Source organism: Penicillium paradoxum (assembly GCF_028828445.1).
Source record: "Penicillium paradoxum strain IBT 22861 chromosome Unknown utg000002l_segment0_segment0, whole genome shotgun sequence".
Taxonomy (NCBI): Eukaryota; Fungi; Ascomycota; class Eurotiomycetes; order Eurotiales; family Aspergillaceae; genus Penicillium; species Penicillium paradoxum.
The window spans coordinates 2,142,754-2,158,468 of record NW_026643180.1 but is presented as its reverse complement, the minus strand read 5'-3'; the positions used below and the strand labels follow the sequence as shown (position 1 = coordinate 2,158,468).

At 49.7% G+C, this 15,715-nt stretch overlaps 4 protein-coding genes across 4 annotated transcripts; all 4 read right to left on the bottom strand.

Annotated features, from left to right (window-relative positions):
- Positions 1-67: 67 nt before the first annotated feature.
- On the bottom strand, positions 68-1,654 carry N7457_000788 (adenosylhomocysteinase; the record flags this gene model as incomplete). The annotated part of the gene is made up of 5 exons (XM_057171856.1): positions 68-513; positions 578-1,179; positions 1,245-1,371; positions 1,426-1,558; positions 1,616-1,654. 5 exons carry the CDS (start codon positions 1,652-1,654, stop codon positions 68-70), a joined length of 1,347 nt encoding a protein of 448 aa, XP_057035759.1.
- A 734-nt stretch (positions 1,655-2,388) lies between these two features.
- N7457_000787 (uncharacterized protein) lies at positions 2,389-4,603 on the bottom strand (the record flags this gene model as incomplete). The annotated part of the gene is made up of 3 exons (XM_057171855.1): positions 2,389-2,942; positions 3,005-3,940; positions 3,991-4,603. 3 exons carry the CDS (start codon positions 4,601-4,603, stop codon positions 2,389-2,391), a joined length of 2,103 nt encoding a protein of 700 aa, XP_057035758.1.
- Positions 4,604-5,531: 928 nt separating this feature from the next.
- N7457_000786 (C2H2-type zinc finger protein) lies at positions 5,532-6,335 on the bottom strand (the record flags this gene model as incomplete). Its single annotated transcript, XM_057171854.1, has 1 exon — positions 5,532-6,335. One exon carries the CDS (start codon positions 6,333-6,335, stop codon positions 5,532-5,534), a length of 804 nt encoding a protein of 267 aa, XP_057035757.1.
- Positions 6,336-14,299: 7,964 nt separating this feature from the next.
- Positions 14,300-15,382, bottom strand: N7457_000785 (DUF3632 domain-containing protein; the record flags this gene model as incomplete). Its single annotated transcript, XM_057171853.1, has 1 exon — positions 14,300-15,382. One exon carries the CDS (start codon positions 15,380-15,382, stop codon positions 14,300-14,302), a length of 1,083 nt encoding a protein of 360 aa, XP_057035756.1.
- Positions 15,383-15,715: the final 333 nt, after the last annotated feature.

Here is a 15,715-nt window from a genome sequence, read left to right as displayed (position 1 = left end):
ATCATGTTGAAAGTCTATTTCCCAAGAAGATCATCGAATATCAGACGCAATTGGAAAGTTAAAGAAATTAGTAACGGTAGATCTCGGGCTTGAAGGGGCCGGCAACGTCAAGGCTGAGGTACTCGGCCTGGACGGGGGTCAGCTTGGTGAGCTTAGCGTTAACGTGGTCCAAGTGGCAACGAGCGACCTGCTCGTCGAGCTGCTTGGGCAGAACGTAGACACCGACGGGCTTGCGGCCACCGGCACCGAACTCAATGTACTTCTTGCCGAAGGCGGCATCCTCGGCCTTGAAGAGAGCGATCTGAGCAAGGACCTGGTTGGAGAAAGAGCAGGACATGACGAAGGAAGAGTGGCCAGTAGCACAGCCGAGGTTGACAAGACGACCCTCAGCGAGGAGAATGATGTTCTTGCCGTTGAGCTGGTAACGGTCAACCTGGGGCTTGATGTTCTGGACGGACTGGGCGTTGGCCTTCAACCAAGCGACGTCAATCTCGATATCGAAGTGACCAATGTCTTTCAAAAACGTCAGTATCAAAGTTCTAACTCGAATGGAGAGCGTTGAAAAAGAAAGACTTACTGCAGACAATAGCGTCGTTGCGCATGGCCTCGAAGTGGGAGCCAACAAGGATATCACGGCAGCCAGTGGTGGTGACAAAGATCTGACCGATGGGGGCAACCTCCTCCATGGTGTTGACCTCGTAACCCTGGACAGCAGCCTGGAGGGCGTTGATGGGGTCGACCTCAGTGACAATGACACGGGCACCCATGGAGTGGAGAGCCTGGGCGCAACCCTTGCCGACATCACCGTAACCGGCGACGACAGCGATCTTACCAGCGATCATGACATCGGTGGCACGCTTGATACCGTCGATAAGAGACTCACGGCAACCGTAAAGGTTGTCGAACTTGGACTTGGTGACGCAGTCATTGACGTTGATGGCAGGAACCTTAAGCTTGTTCTCCTTGAGCATCTTGTAGAGGTGGTGGACACCAGTGGTGGTCTCCTCGGAGACACCGAAGCAGTCCTCGAGCATCTCAGGGTACTTGGTGTGGATGAGGGAGGTAAGATCACCACCGTCATCGAGGATGAGGTTGAGCTTCTTGCCATCCTTGAAGGCCTGGAGCTGCTGGTCCAAGCACCACTGGTACTCCTCCTCGGTCTCACCCTTCCAGGCGAAGCTGTAGGAAGTAATGGTCAGAGATTGTCCGCAAAACGAGCTTTGGGGATTCCAAGCAAGACTTACACGGGGACACCGGCGGCGGCAATGGCGGCGGCGGCGTGATCCTGGGTGGAGAAGATGTTGCAAGAGGTCCAGGTGACCTCAGCACCGAGGTGAGTGAGGGTCTCAATGAGGACAGCAGTCTGGATGGCTAGAGGATCAGTCAGTAGAGGATCGTTTTAGCTTGTGTGATAGATCAACTTACTCATGTGCAAACAACCGGCAATACGGGCACCCTTGAGGGGCTGGTCGGCACCGTACTTCTCACGGATGGCCATCAGACCGGGCATCTCAACCTCGGAGAGCTCGATCTCACGGCGACCGAAGGCGGCCAGGGACTAAGGGCAATGGTCAATGGTTGAAACAGACAGAGAGAGGAGGTGAGAGAGGCTTACCAGGTCAGCGACCTTGAACTTCTGTGCGGGGGCAGCCATTATGAATGTAGTTATTCAAAAACTGGCAATTGTCAGTAAAGAATGTTAAAGATAGAGAGGGTATGTAGTTTGACTGACCAAATGGATATGAATGAGAAAGGAAGAGGGAAAGAGGGAAAAGGAGAATAATAGAGGGGAAGGAAAACTCTCCGCTTAGTGAGGGATCGCCAAGATCCCGAAAAGTGGGAAGTACTGGGTACTGTGTCTCGCTGCACTTTCCTGTGGATGTCCAGGTACCCAGTACCTCCTAGCTTTTCCGGGCTCCGAAGTGGGCTGACTGATGGATGGCGGGGTGTTGCTGAGTCAGCGTCGATGGCCCGTGACTTGGGCAGCTGGGGACCGTGTTGTCAACAACTCCAAGCTACGGAGGACTTCTGAACGTTCAATTTAATCGTCTACTTCTAGTGGATTCAATCCATTGGCACCGCAGATTCGTCATTTGTTTACAGTACGTGTGATGTCATTGGAAGAAGAAGGAAAAAAGCAAAAAAGAATAAAGCAAGAATACAAATGCTCACCACCCATTTAAGTTACCCGCACCATCACTTCCATAGAACGCTGCAAAAAGAACAGAGCCGTTGCAAGTTTCGCTATAACCATAAGAACTTCGTCAAGGAATTGAACATAGGAAGGTTGGCGGGGGTTAGATATCAAAGTCACGTAACAGGCATGGTCTCGTAAATCATAAGGGGAAAAAAGAACAAGTGACAATCCTGATGGCCAGAGAAAACACACTAGTAAGAGATCTGCGGGGTCTCGTGAGCCCTGTATGGGTTTCCATCTCGGTAAACTGGGGCACCATCTGACCGGGATTCGTTCACTGAAGGGGCATATTCGATCTCGTCGGGCCAGCGGTGGCGGGAAGGAGCATCTTGGCTCCGAGCACGGCGACGCTCACGTTTCACGGCGCGATGAGCACATTCCTCCTGGAAATGATTCGTTTCTTTGCGCTTTTCAACAACTTCCTTCCATTCATCGTAGGCGCCCTTGATGCCGAGGGCCGCGAAACCGATACTCACAGCGTCCATGGTGTTAGCTTTTATGCGACGTTTCCGAGCTTCCTCGGGAGTGATCTCGCCCTCTTTCAACATTTGCATGCGCTGCTTCCTCTTTTCCATGCTTCCATAGAGACCATGTACAGCGTGAATCGTAGCCACGCTAGCTAAACCTCCCGTCAATAACATGTCCCGCTTCAACTTCTTGCGTTGCCTTTTCTCGTCAGAACTGTCGCCTAACTCAGAATCACTCTCGGAGCTCGATGCATGGCCACGATATTTGGAATCGGCACCTGCCCCACCACGGGGAGCGGTGGTGGGGGCATAGGGGGTGGATTCTTTCCGTCCAGTGAACGGTGTCGACCTACATCTCTCGAGCTTCTGCCCCGTCTCGAGTCCCTGCTGTAATAATCACTGTCCGCATCTGAATCCGAATAGTCGTCGTGTCGTGATCCTCGGTGATGACGCCGGTCTCGGTCATCCCGATGTCCCCGATGCTCCCGACGATGCTCCCTATCTTCATCTCTGTTGTCTCGGCGCCGATCATCTTGTTCACCAAGTCCCAAGGCAGCAATACCCTTGGTGATGTATTCTGAAACACTCTTACTGCGCTTCTTAGAGCCACGCTCAGTTTCATCACTATCCCGGGAATCACTGCGGCCACGATGTCGAGATCTTGATCGTGAGACTCGATCAAATATCTCTTTTCCAGCAGCAGTGAGAGCCCCCGTGGCAGCGAGATTCTTGATGGCACTGCTACCCGAAGAGCGACCATGCCGGCCACGAGACTGTGAACGTGAACCACCACCTATGAAGTGACTAGCAGCGAGACCGGCAAGGGTAGATTCGAGAACATGGCGAGTGCCGTGCTTTTTGGGATCTTTATCAACGAGACCATCGGCGCCACCAGCAGTCACAGCAGCAGTGAGAACACGCTTTCCTTTTGCACCAGCCCAATCTCCGGGCTGTTTGCGCTGTTTGAAAGCCTCAACTGCGCCAGCTGTGAGGGCGGCACGAGCAGCTTGTACAATCCGCTGCTCGCTTTTATCACGTCGCCTGCTACCGTGGTGACGACTGCGACTGCGTGAGTCTGATGGCGATCTTGAGTATGATCTATGGCGATGACGAGAAGGAGAACGACCGCGACCACGTTCACCACGGCTGGACGATGCAGCAGCACCCCCAAGGCCTAAAGCGCCCATGGCTTGCTCGCTAAAAGACTTGCGGCGACTGTGACGGGGTGGAGAGCGGCTTGATGATGAAGTCGAATCGTATTTGGAGCGACGGGAACCTGAAAGACGTTAGAAGCAATCCCAACCACTACACCTGTGTATCACTTACTTCTATCCTCGGAATTTCTTGCTCGGCGAGGACGGGAACTTCGGTATGCAGTATCATAGTGTGGATCGTAACCGTTAACAGAAGAAGCACGGCGCACATTTCCGTAGGCGGGTCGTCTCGGCCGCTGAGAGGTGTACCCACGCTCATAGGCGTAGTCTGAGCCTGGTGGGTATTCGCGCCGAACCTCCTCCATCGAGTCATTGCTTGTACGTGGTACATATGAGTCCCGTTCATGCTTTCTGTGACGGCCACGAGGATCGTCATACGGATCAGTGTAGCTGACTGGGTGTGCATACCGGTCGCGGGGCTCACGATAACGGCGGTCGTCGTAATACGCCATGATCGAGGCGAAAGTGAGGGAGGGATCACACAAATTGAGAGGCAAGGTCGAGTCTTGTAAGCTGCGACGGTTCACTTGGAAAGCAGTGGTTGAGATAGGAAAACAAGGCTCAGAGTTACAGAGGTTTGGCGGGGTTGGGGGGTGGCGTGACGTCGATGTGGATTCAGATGGGTGTGAAGCACTGGGGCTGAGAGACTTGGCAGTGGCTGAGAGGGAGAGAGACAACAAGAGAAAGAAAGAGAGGAGTTCTCGTATCTCGATACATAACAACATTGGATCAGAGTCCCAGGTCCCAGAACCAAAGGATAACGTTGAGATTATATATTTGCGAATCAAGACTACAGAAATGACGTACAAGACACAGTCGCGAACAGCCTAGGGAGTACATAGGGAATCCCTAGTGTGCAAAAGGATGAACAAGCCCCATCAAATGAGCATCTGGACCGATGTCGTCTCTCGTAGATGACTCCGACGTCATCCTGCATTTGTGGGTATCAGGGCAATTTTGACGACCCAGCCCTACAGAAATGCCATCCATGATCCAAATGTATGTCGATAGGGGGGTTTTCTTTTGACTGGTTGAGAACATTCTACTTGTGCTCTGCTCCTATGAAATACTACCAAGTACATATATGTACATGTGTGCCTAAGGTCCGCGATATGATTTATGGAAAGTAAACAATGGTTCCACGGGTCGTCTTCGGGGTTCCCCGCGTCCCCAGTGGCTTACGATCTGACCAACACAATGTTTTGGATGTCGTTGGGTGCAGCTGGAACTGGTTGCACACGCTCTTCCATGGGAATCCCTGATGGGACACTGGACAGTATTTGGCTCTCTTAGAACACATGGCCTCTCACAGATTTCAACCATCACACACACCAGAATCAGCACATGGTACACGAGGGATATAAAACAGGGAAATGATAAAGACAAATGACAACAAGTATGATAGGCCCAGCCGCCTCGATATTTGAAAAAACATCGTAGTGGGCCATGCAGACGAACGCTGAGTTAGGAAAAAAAAGACAGATGCAGGTTGAGAGCTCTGGATCGACAGAGGACACAATATGAGAATAAACAGACAGGATGGAAGTACACCGCACAGCAGTGGTCATGCACAGGGGACCACAAGGAGGAAATTCGTATACTAGACAAGTGGTAGAATAAATCAAACGGTCGGGGGAAAGGAGCAGCATTCCATTAGAGCGCCTGCGGGCCAGGTCCAGGGGGAGGCCGTACACCTGCCTCCAGAGGTTGACTGATATTGCGCTGGTGAGAGGCCGGAGCGTATGCTTCGGGACGAGCCGTCGTCCACCGAACATCATTCTCCGGCTCCGATACAGAGCGTATTTCGTCCGAGTGGGTGCGGTGGGTCCGGATGTGCTGCTTCATGTTGTCCTTTCTGGTAAATGCTTTGTTGCAAATCGGACAATGTACACTTTTTTCGCCAGTGTGCTTCTTGCCGTGGCGTGCAGCATGACCCGAGGTCGTAAACGTCGCAGAACATCCATGACTCGCGGCATAGGGGCACGGGTATTTATTCTTTCGCCCCGTGCCACGAGTCGCTCCGGTCTGAGATGTCGTTTCCGATGTGCTCGAGCGCGTTTCGGGCGGTGTTCGGGGAGTTGCTGGGCCACGACCAGGGAATCGGTACGGATCCCGTCGCGGATCCTGCCGAGCGTACGGGTGGTAAGCCGATGGCTGGCTCGTGATATAGTCATAAGCTGAGCCATCGGAGGACCCAGGCGAAACAGGTTGAACGGCTTCAGTCACTGGGTCAAAAGGATGCCTGTTCCCCCGCGGTGATGCTGCTGGAGATTCAGAGACAACGTCGGGACGAGTGTACGGTGGCTCGCTGACGGGCGGGGAAAGGTGCTCTGAACGAGGTGGGCAATATGATGGCGATGTCTGGGTCCGACTATGTCTAGGAGCGGAGCGGACCGCAAAAGATGGATTATCATCATTGTTGAGGATGGACACAATACTCGTCCTGCAACTAGACATCTCCTCAATGCCCCGATGTGCGGTCACCGGGGCTGGAAAGCTATACTAGAAGGCAGAATCCAAGTTAGTTTGACTGTTGGCAACCGGCTCAGCCGGGCTCTGAATGCTCGTAAGAACTCGCGAGATCACCGATCCAAGGCAAAGGGAAAGAGGAGAAGAGGGGGAGGAAAGAGAGAAGGGACATCTCGATCCTTTCTTGCCCCCGGAGGACACAACAAACGCACCAGCGGCTCTCGAAAGATGTTTGTCCTCTGCGTCGTGTAACACGTCGACAACATTAGACCCTAAATCGACACTGGCCTGCAGACCTGAACAGAAGCCCAATGACTCGAGTTCACGCCGCACTCCTTGCGTTCGTTCGAGTTCGCGAGGGATGGAACGATGAGGAGCTTCAAGGTTGTTGAACCCCGGGGCAATGCAACACGCAGCAGCGATAGGGCAAGGTGAGGTCTGACAAATCTCCTTCACAGCAGACTTTGTTCCGAGGGCTCAGATGTTTCTGTTTTTAAAGGTGCTTTCCCCTTGTATTTTTCTTTGCTTTTATCCTTTCTCTCTTTTTCTTTCTCTAAATTTTGCCGTGGGATGTGGGGAACACAATCCTCAACGGCAGTTGCAAACTGGACTGGGGATGTTGCAGAAAGTCGAAGTCCAGCGCCGGTTGTCTAACCGCGCAAAGTAACAGTTGAGAAAATTGCTAAACTGTCTGGGGATTCAGAATCAAATAGGCTTTGGCAGTCGAAGTGTCGGGTAATCAAGCCCCAAATGAGATAAGAACGCGAGAGAGAGAGAGAGGAGGGGGAGGGGTTGACCGTGGAAATGAAGTCTTTTTCTGGAATCAAGAGAAAATGAGGTCTGGGGGGATCAAATAGGAATGGGTATAGATTGAGGAATAGGGAAAATGATGAGCCATGTATTATACTAAGAAAAGGCGAAAGCAGCCAAGCTCCAGGGTCTGTCGAGGCTCCCCCAGAAGAACTTCCACTTCGATACCGAGCTATTTAGTTTGGTGGAGAATGCAAATGGGAAATCCATAATCATTTCATCCGTATATTTCATACAGTTCGTACGTTCATACGTTCATTCATACATCTCTCGTACATTTCATACAATACGACCCCTAATCCACTGGCCCGTTTTCTGCTCCCTTTCTTCCGGGCCGCCACACAATTTCCTCGATTTCTTTTTCCGTACTTTTGCTTCCCCCTCTCCGTGAATGACTCTTCTCTTCTCTGTCTTGAGTCTCCCCCTTGAGAGTGCGGTGCAAGGTCTTAGCTCCGACCAGATTCCCAATTGGACTAGGGCTTCGGCTAGGCCAAGCGAGAACAGGAAACGATCCACCATCTCGGCAGAACTACGGACAATCATGGCACCATTTGGACCCTGAACAGTTTACGGTGAATCATGGATTTCCGGATTTTCGGGTTTCCGGATGGATTGGCACAGCAAATCAAGGCCCTCCATTAGCCCTATCCACATTATCCATGTGGACGGAGTACGGAGCACGCCAGGTATAGACGATATCCATACTCATGCATCTAGATCGAAAGCCTAGTCTCTACAGAGTATTCCGTACTCCGTACGAAGTAGACGCCCTCATTTTGTGCAAGATGAAACTTGAGACGTTGTAGTCGAGATCCGAGGACACACGTAAGTGATGATGTTAACCCTGGAGCGACTTGACCTGTTTGGGCACTCACCTCCGGCTCGGGGATTCCAGACCGGGAATTGGCTTCTATTCGGGCTTGCCACGTTCTTCTCCTATTTCCTTTGGATTGATTCGAGTCTAGCTTATTTTTATTTCTGGTTGGATTTCCTTTGGGATCCATTATTATTCCGTACGGAGTGCAACATACTCCGTACAGCATACGGAATACGGTCTCCATCCGGAGTCATCAATATCTTTCCGACTGGCGATCTCGCCCTACGATCGGATCAAAAGATAAGACCCAAGAATCCAGCCCTAGGAAGTCCATGCTCGTGTTCAGTACTCCGTACTCCGTACAGAGTAGATAATCTTCCTACGTGGCGCCCTTGCGTCTCGGACTTGCGGTCTCTGCAAAGGGAACTTTGCACCGAGTTTTTTTTGCCCCCTTCATTCCAGCTTGGATAACGTTAGTTCCCTGTACCTTGGCCTCCGGCAACGATAAGTTCGTAGAACACAAAAAGATTCGTCTGTCGCTGTGACTCCAGCTGCGTCAACCTTCCCATCCCAAGAATAATGACTGGAGTTGGTCGTATTCGCGCTCAACATCCGCCCCGCCCCGAAAACCCATTTTCGCGGGGACTTCCTCTTTCTTCGCTTTTCAGTACTGCGTATGTAACACGACGTACGGAGTATACACAATAAAAGACGGGATTTTGGTGTGATTTGATGTGATTTCATTCGCAGAGACCAGATAGCCTTAAAATTACGGGCTCCATCAGATAATTCCACGGGTTTTGGTTTTTTCCTTCAATATGGGACACACACATGGCACCGCCGATCAAGCCAAGCTTCAATCTTCCGATCTGGAACTCATCTACGGAGCAAGAAAGATACGGTTCGTGGCTGAGGACGAGGAACGTTTTGGGGATTTTCCAGCCGAGCATTGATTTGCCTATGCCCGATCCTGGACAGGGCATACGTATGCAGCCTACGTATATCTACGATGCGGAATTGAATTGCCCAGTCTTGGTTCTGGCAATTACCCGGTGCTTGTGTAAGGATTGAGTGTTCGTGTCGTCTTTCTTGATGTCCCAGTTGACGCCACAAGCTTGACTCGTCAGGAATCTGTTTCCGGGTCATTGAACAGAAGGTCAAGCTAGCTTATGTACGGCTCGAAGAAGACCCTGTTTCGGCATTTTTAACACCCGGGGATGCAGGGACTTGTAGCCCTTTCTTCGAGAATGGCGTTGACCAGTAACATAGCTGCACCCTAATCCTCGTTCCCGCTTAGCGGCATGGAGACCCTAATTTACTGCACCCGCTACTTTTGACTTTTTTTCTTTGCCCACGCGGCCTTTATGTTTCTAGTCGTGAAAGGTATAGTGTATAAGCACTGTGTTTCAACCCTTCTGGAGGCGTCAAGTATATTCGGTGGCTTACTAGGAACAATTTCTGCGATATGGAAGATGTCCTTGACACCGACAGAACAGACCCAAATAGATCTCCACCGAGTTCCACACGAAAAAACCCAGTCAATACAGAGTATACAGCCACGGGGCAACCTGCTGCCTGATTACATACCCCGTACGGAGTAAAACATACCAATATACCACGTCTAACATGCCCCAATGTTCATAATTTCTCAGTGTTCACGGTCTTTATGCTTAACTCCATGAAGTTGATCCGGTAAACACGTTCCCGGCCGGTGCCGATTGTTGACTCAGCAGATGGCACGGGACTTCTGCTTCCACCGATCCCCTGCTCCATACGGAGTACGGAGTACTCCGTACTAAGATTCCCTTGTGGCTCGTGTCCGCTAATTTTCGCGCTATTGATCTATTGATCTATTTCTAGGATCTGCACTGCCTTGGAGAAGAACGGGGTCGTTCAGCTTCTCGGTACTCTTGCCATCGTACGGAGTACGGAGGTCTCCGTAAATGTTCCGTAGAGCCCGGAGATTAACAGTATGTATGTACATGCTCCATGCTCTCAATCGTTGTGTATCATTGGGTCTTGATTGCTGGAGCTCTGAAATTCAATCGACGCCCTGGTCTAAGCGCATACCACCCCAGGTATCACAGTTCAGCTTACGAAGAGTACTTCGTACGGAGTACGGAGTACATCCTTACGATGTAGTTGTAGTTCTATGAAAGCCCCGATTTTTGTAGAGAAGACAGCACTACCTAGTTGATCAACTTTCGTTTCTACAGAATACATACTGGGTCGTAACATCAAAAATCGAGTCGAACATGGTCATGTACTGGCCTCGCGCCTTGCAGTGGTTCACCGTCCAACTCCACTCCATGCCCCTCCACAACCGCGTCTGAGAAGTTGATTCTTGCATCTAGTTGTATTCAGTGGGGAGGTAAAAGTCTTCCATCTTCATACTAGCGAATGGTGGACACAATAGTCCCCCCGATCGGTAGCGGGGACCAGCTTCCCAAAATAAACCAGCTATCGACATTGGGCATCGCGAGGAAACCCACGAGATTCCCTTGTAAAGCAGCACCTATCAAAAGCAGTTTGTTCGAATGTGGCTTGATGAGGCGAGTAAATAGTACATACATGGCTAAAACCGTCAGGGTCGGCAAGCGTATCATCCGGGGATATGCTTGAATTCGCATATGTGGCTGAGACATACAGCATGCCCATAGTCATACCTACTTGTGAACATATTGAGGTAGTCAATGCATAACAACTTCGCTCTTGGAACCTCTATTTGACACCGTAGACTCACTCTATTTGGCCATTCAACACCTGTGATACACATCCACTCCTAGCAAAAATCTGGTCAGAAAAACATGCGCCAACCCGAAGCTGCGTAAGCGGAAACGTCATCCGACAGGCTATCCTCGCGCCATCATGCTGGCGTGTGCATGCTGGGTTGCCAAGCCGCGCGGAAATTACTGTGAGGCTTGATAGGTTAGCCCCTGCATATTTGACGGGAAGGCTGATGCGAAATGGCGACTACCCATGCATATGTTGTAGGTATTTGAAGGTTTTGACGGATGGATTTCCCTGGAGCTTACCAAGCAGAAATCTAAATCTTCCTCGGGACAGTCACCGGTGAATACAGCTGTTCTGCTTTCCTTGGTTGATATCTCCTCGGAAGTTCAACACTGTCCCTTCCCAGGTTGTATATCTTGATCTCGCGTATATTCCCAGGCCATAGCAGGGGCGCCTCCATCGGCACTAGTCTCCTTAGGCTGTTCCCTGTTCCTTACTGTTGAAGTTTGTTGAGTCTCAGTGGGAGAAAATGCCTTTCCTGGCAGACACAGATCCTTATTCGAAGGAATGCCGAGTGGTTTTCACCACCAAGAGAGCTTAGTCCTCGACCTTCGCGGACATACTACTTTGTCGGGACCATGCAGATACACCGCTGACCAACATACATATCTAATTTGACTTGTTTCCAACCCCAGGTGACGGGTATCATCCTCAACTGTGCCGTTAGAATATATCGAGACATCCAAGCTAACATATGCCGAATAGATTCTGCCAGTCTCTCGAAGAAATGTACCTCCGAACACGAATTTTTATCATCCCCTTTGAACAATGCATTAAATTAATGACCCTTCAAAACCTCTCGTCGGAATTCGCGGTGTTAATGATTTGAATGGTGCCATTCCTCGCGTTTGCCAATGGAAGCGCGAAAATCTTCCGGATTGATATCCATGTCATCCAACATTAACATCAAAACGGAAACGAGACGACCTAGTGCAACACAAGGATGCCGATGCCCAGGTTCTGCGTAGGACAAATGCCAACGGCACGAGCTGCGCTCCGATGGTCAGCAACCACAATGCGGGGTCTGTCAATAAAAGGGGACTGTGTATGAGATGACACAGCACGGGGCTCGCCAAAATAGTGACCTGGAGGTTCTAAAGAGCTGGGCTGTGGCCCTTCAAAACAAAATCAAGCCAAAGTCCTAATCTGGATTTTTAAATTCGCTGTTATAATGCATGATCGAGCCCTCTCGTCTGTGCTGGGCTTTGGGGAGCAGGTCCATCCTCAGTGGGAAGGGATGAGCCAGACTATCTGCGTTGAATATATATCGTATTTCCCCTTGATGTGGGTTGGGGTTTGTTTCTCATCTTTACATAATAGGTAGTGGATATTTCTTAGACATAGTCACCCGTTATGTTGCTATCATGAGATATTGAACTATCGGCCATTGTGTAGTACGGTGTCACCTCTACCTACAAATTCTTGGGGTGTTTCTAGACCTGTCTTGGATATGTGCAATATCCTCGAGATTTGATCTATTTTTCGTTCAGTGTTGTCAATATGCATGGTCGAGCCTTTTTTTCCCTATATATTTCGCAAAGGAGGCCAAACACTTTACTTCGACCCTGCCCTTCGTGCAACTCATACAAATTCTCAAGACCTAGATCATTTGCAAAATATTGTCTCATCCCCAGCAATAACGTAGCTAGAAAGTGTATTCATATCATGCTATGATCAAACGCGATTCTCAGACTGTCACCAAAGAGGAAAAAAGAAACGAATAAGCAAATGCTATGGTGTTGCCAGAACCTGACCCAACCCATTCAGAAATGGGGTTTCCGGTAGACTTCGGATTGGTTATGACAAATGACTATCCAACGCAAAAGAAAGAAGGCGAAAAAAGAAGCGTGGCTCCAGAACCCTCGACTTTGGCGTTATTAGCACCACACTCTAACCAACTGAATGTTGGAAGCCGGTTGTTATGGAGGTTGGATTACGCGATTGATAAATACTTTCATAATTTCCATTCTATTCATACCTCTGACAATTCTAAGACATCCACATTAGCGTAAGTTCCATCACACAAAGTGGTCCTCTCTTCAGCAAGATACCACTGTATGGATGGTTGAAATTCTGATAAAATGATTTGATTATAAAACCAAATTTCTTTGCGAAGGATCACTATACAAACCAGTGTAACAGTCAAATCGCGTCAAAATGATGTCACTGAGCGTAGTTTGCAATGTGTGTGCCTCGCCAATCATCTTACAAAAATCAAGTTTAGTTGAGATGCCTCTCAGTGGATTGCCCAGGCTCTCTTTGTGCAGACTGCGCCCTTTGATAGTTGTTTGCCAGCTTGGAGGGCTATAGAGCCCCCAGCTTTCTCAGAGATAGAAGGGTAAGGACTTTCCTTCTTCTCTCTATCTCTTCCCTAGTAACCTCAAGAAGTTTCATAGTTGTCGCTCTGCAAAGTGCTCACGCTTACAGGCCATGGCCTCGAGACTGGCGTCTTTTGGTCTTTTAGCATTCAAACTACGCATCTTAAGACTATTTTCACGCTGTTCATTATAAAACAGAACGAATACCTTTACCTGCATGTGCATCTAGGTAGGAGGGACTTCGATATCCCGTATATGGGGCTGAAATAAAACCCACGGACTAGCATCTACCCCTACCACCTAAGCCTACTTTTCTCCGCACATTCTCTCCCAATATGAAGGAGGTAGTTCCTTTGTCTCTAGGGCCAATAACGATGCGCTATATCCTCCAGCTACCATACAAACACTTTGGATCTGGAGCTCATTTCCTATTGGGAACACCTTCATCAAATGCAATGCAGTCAAACTCCTTTGCAGATATGGGTGATCAACTCGATCTATCAGCACCACAATCATGTGGTCTGCTGATCCGATCCTTCTGGGTGTCTCACCACGCTGCGCCTAGCACAACTATCAGTCTACAAAACTATTCGTACTCAACCTAGCGGGTGCTGACTATGCTGACTATTCACCCGGTGATTTGACATGCATTCAAGCTTGTCAAGCAACGATCAGCACTAGGTACTCCCAAAAATGAATCACTTGGGGAACCTACTAGTTCATCAGATCCCGGTTAGCTGAAGCAAGAAACATGCTTCTGAGACACAACCTACACGAATATACTGAGCGAGCCTCTTAGCAATCCAGAACGACAAATCAGAGTTACCGTTGAAACCACTCCAATCCGTCTCATCCACTGTGAAAGCAGTAAAGGCTTTCTCAATCTTGCGCAGAGCCACTTAATCATTTCCTAACCCTGCCGAGACCATACCATCCTGTTCTCTAGGTACTATATCCTTCATATACATGTATTCACCGTTGAGGATGTCTTACCATAGTTTCAATACCTTTGATAAGAGGCAGTAGAATTTATAAAAAGAGACTATGAAGCAAGGTTTTGATGTGGCGTTATGAAAGTGTCATTTTGCCCTTTTACTTTCGATATCAACACAAAAGCCCATGTAGGCTTCTTATTCGATTTATTAGAGCTCAGACGCGAAGGAGGGCGGATTGAGGCCGAGTAGAGAAGACGAGAAAGAAAGAGTGAAAGATACTCAGTCTGTATTGTTGTTCGCCTTGGGTTCTTCATTCTCCTGGGTGTCTTCGCCCCCCACAAGCGCTTTCAGACGGAACAAACGTTTATCATGATAGATGACATCGCCGCTGGTTTTGTAAACCCTCAGAATGTGAGAGTTTCGCTCTTCCATCTCCTTGATCATGCTTGAGATAGCGCCGGTGGCATACTCCTCCAGACGTTTCTCGCCAGCCTCTTTTGCCGCCTCCTCAATTTCATGGAGTCGCTTGAGCCAGTACATCCACCTCCATGGTGTGAATCCAGTCGGTGATCGCTTCCCGAACTCCGACTCGATGAACATCTGGCCTCCCTGGCTAATTTCGCTTGGGCAATCATTCCAAGAAACCTCCGAGAGTTGCATGAGATTGTACGCTGCCTCGTCAAACCACGCAGAGGCAGCTGGCAATAAATGCATAATCTCCAGTGAACTCATACTCCGTTTTGGGGTTTCATCATCTTGATCATCAGTAGTGCGAAGCTCTTGTCTCTCTTCGAACAGACAGCGGAAGATGAGAAGGGCGACTTGGCACATTCTGTCTTTGCAGACGCGGGTGGACGCTAGTTTGGCTAGGAAGGAGGCAAAGTTCAGGCGCTGGGTACCCGACATTGGTCCCCCGTTGTTTATCCATAAGTCGGTCATATCAGTAACCAAGAAGGGCAGGTCATTCCACAGCGTGCCTTCAACCGTTCGTGCGATGTCAATCCCGTACACTCCCTTCACAGGTCTAGTCAACGGCCCCTTTCCCTGGATGCGGAGGATATCTAGGACCAGACGATCGTGGTCGGGCTTTTCATGCGACGTATGTTGACTGAGTTGGAAGTACATATACCATATCTCATGAAGGTAGCCTTCGAGGGAATCCACCCCATCCCCAACATTGCAGTATCGGTCGCTGGTGATCCAGGTTCTATTATAGATAGCTGCTCCCCGGACTTCCTCCAATTCCCCCCGGGCGATGGATTGCCGCACATCTTCCTGGCTATGAGAGCGGCTGTCTAGGCAGCTGATGTCGGCGATGCCTTTTGGCGAAGGTCCAAGCAGTGAATCACGTAGAGGATGCATTTTGAAACGGTAACTGTGTTTTTTGATCGACCAGGGTGTAGTAATAAGCATAGGAGAGGGAGCAAGGTACGGAGGAAGCACCATGCGGTAGAATCCGAGGTTTTAAATCGCGAAGGGCGTTTCAGGGGGCAAGACTGATTCCAATTCGCCAGTCTTTAGGCAACATTATAGTATACAAGTTTTTTACGGAGTACAGGCCGACGAATAATAGGTGCCGAGTCCTACTACTCCGTATGGGTTGTCAGGTCGGTTTCTTTGTCGATCATCCAAGTCCTCAGATCCCCCTTCACCAATCGATGGGTTAACACCAGGGACACACAGAATCCTCCGGCT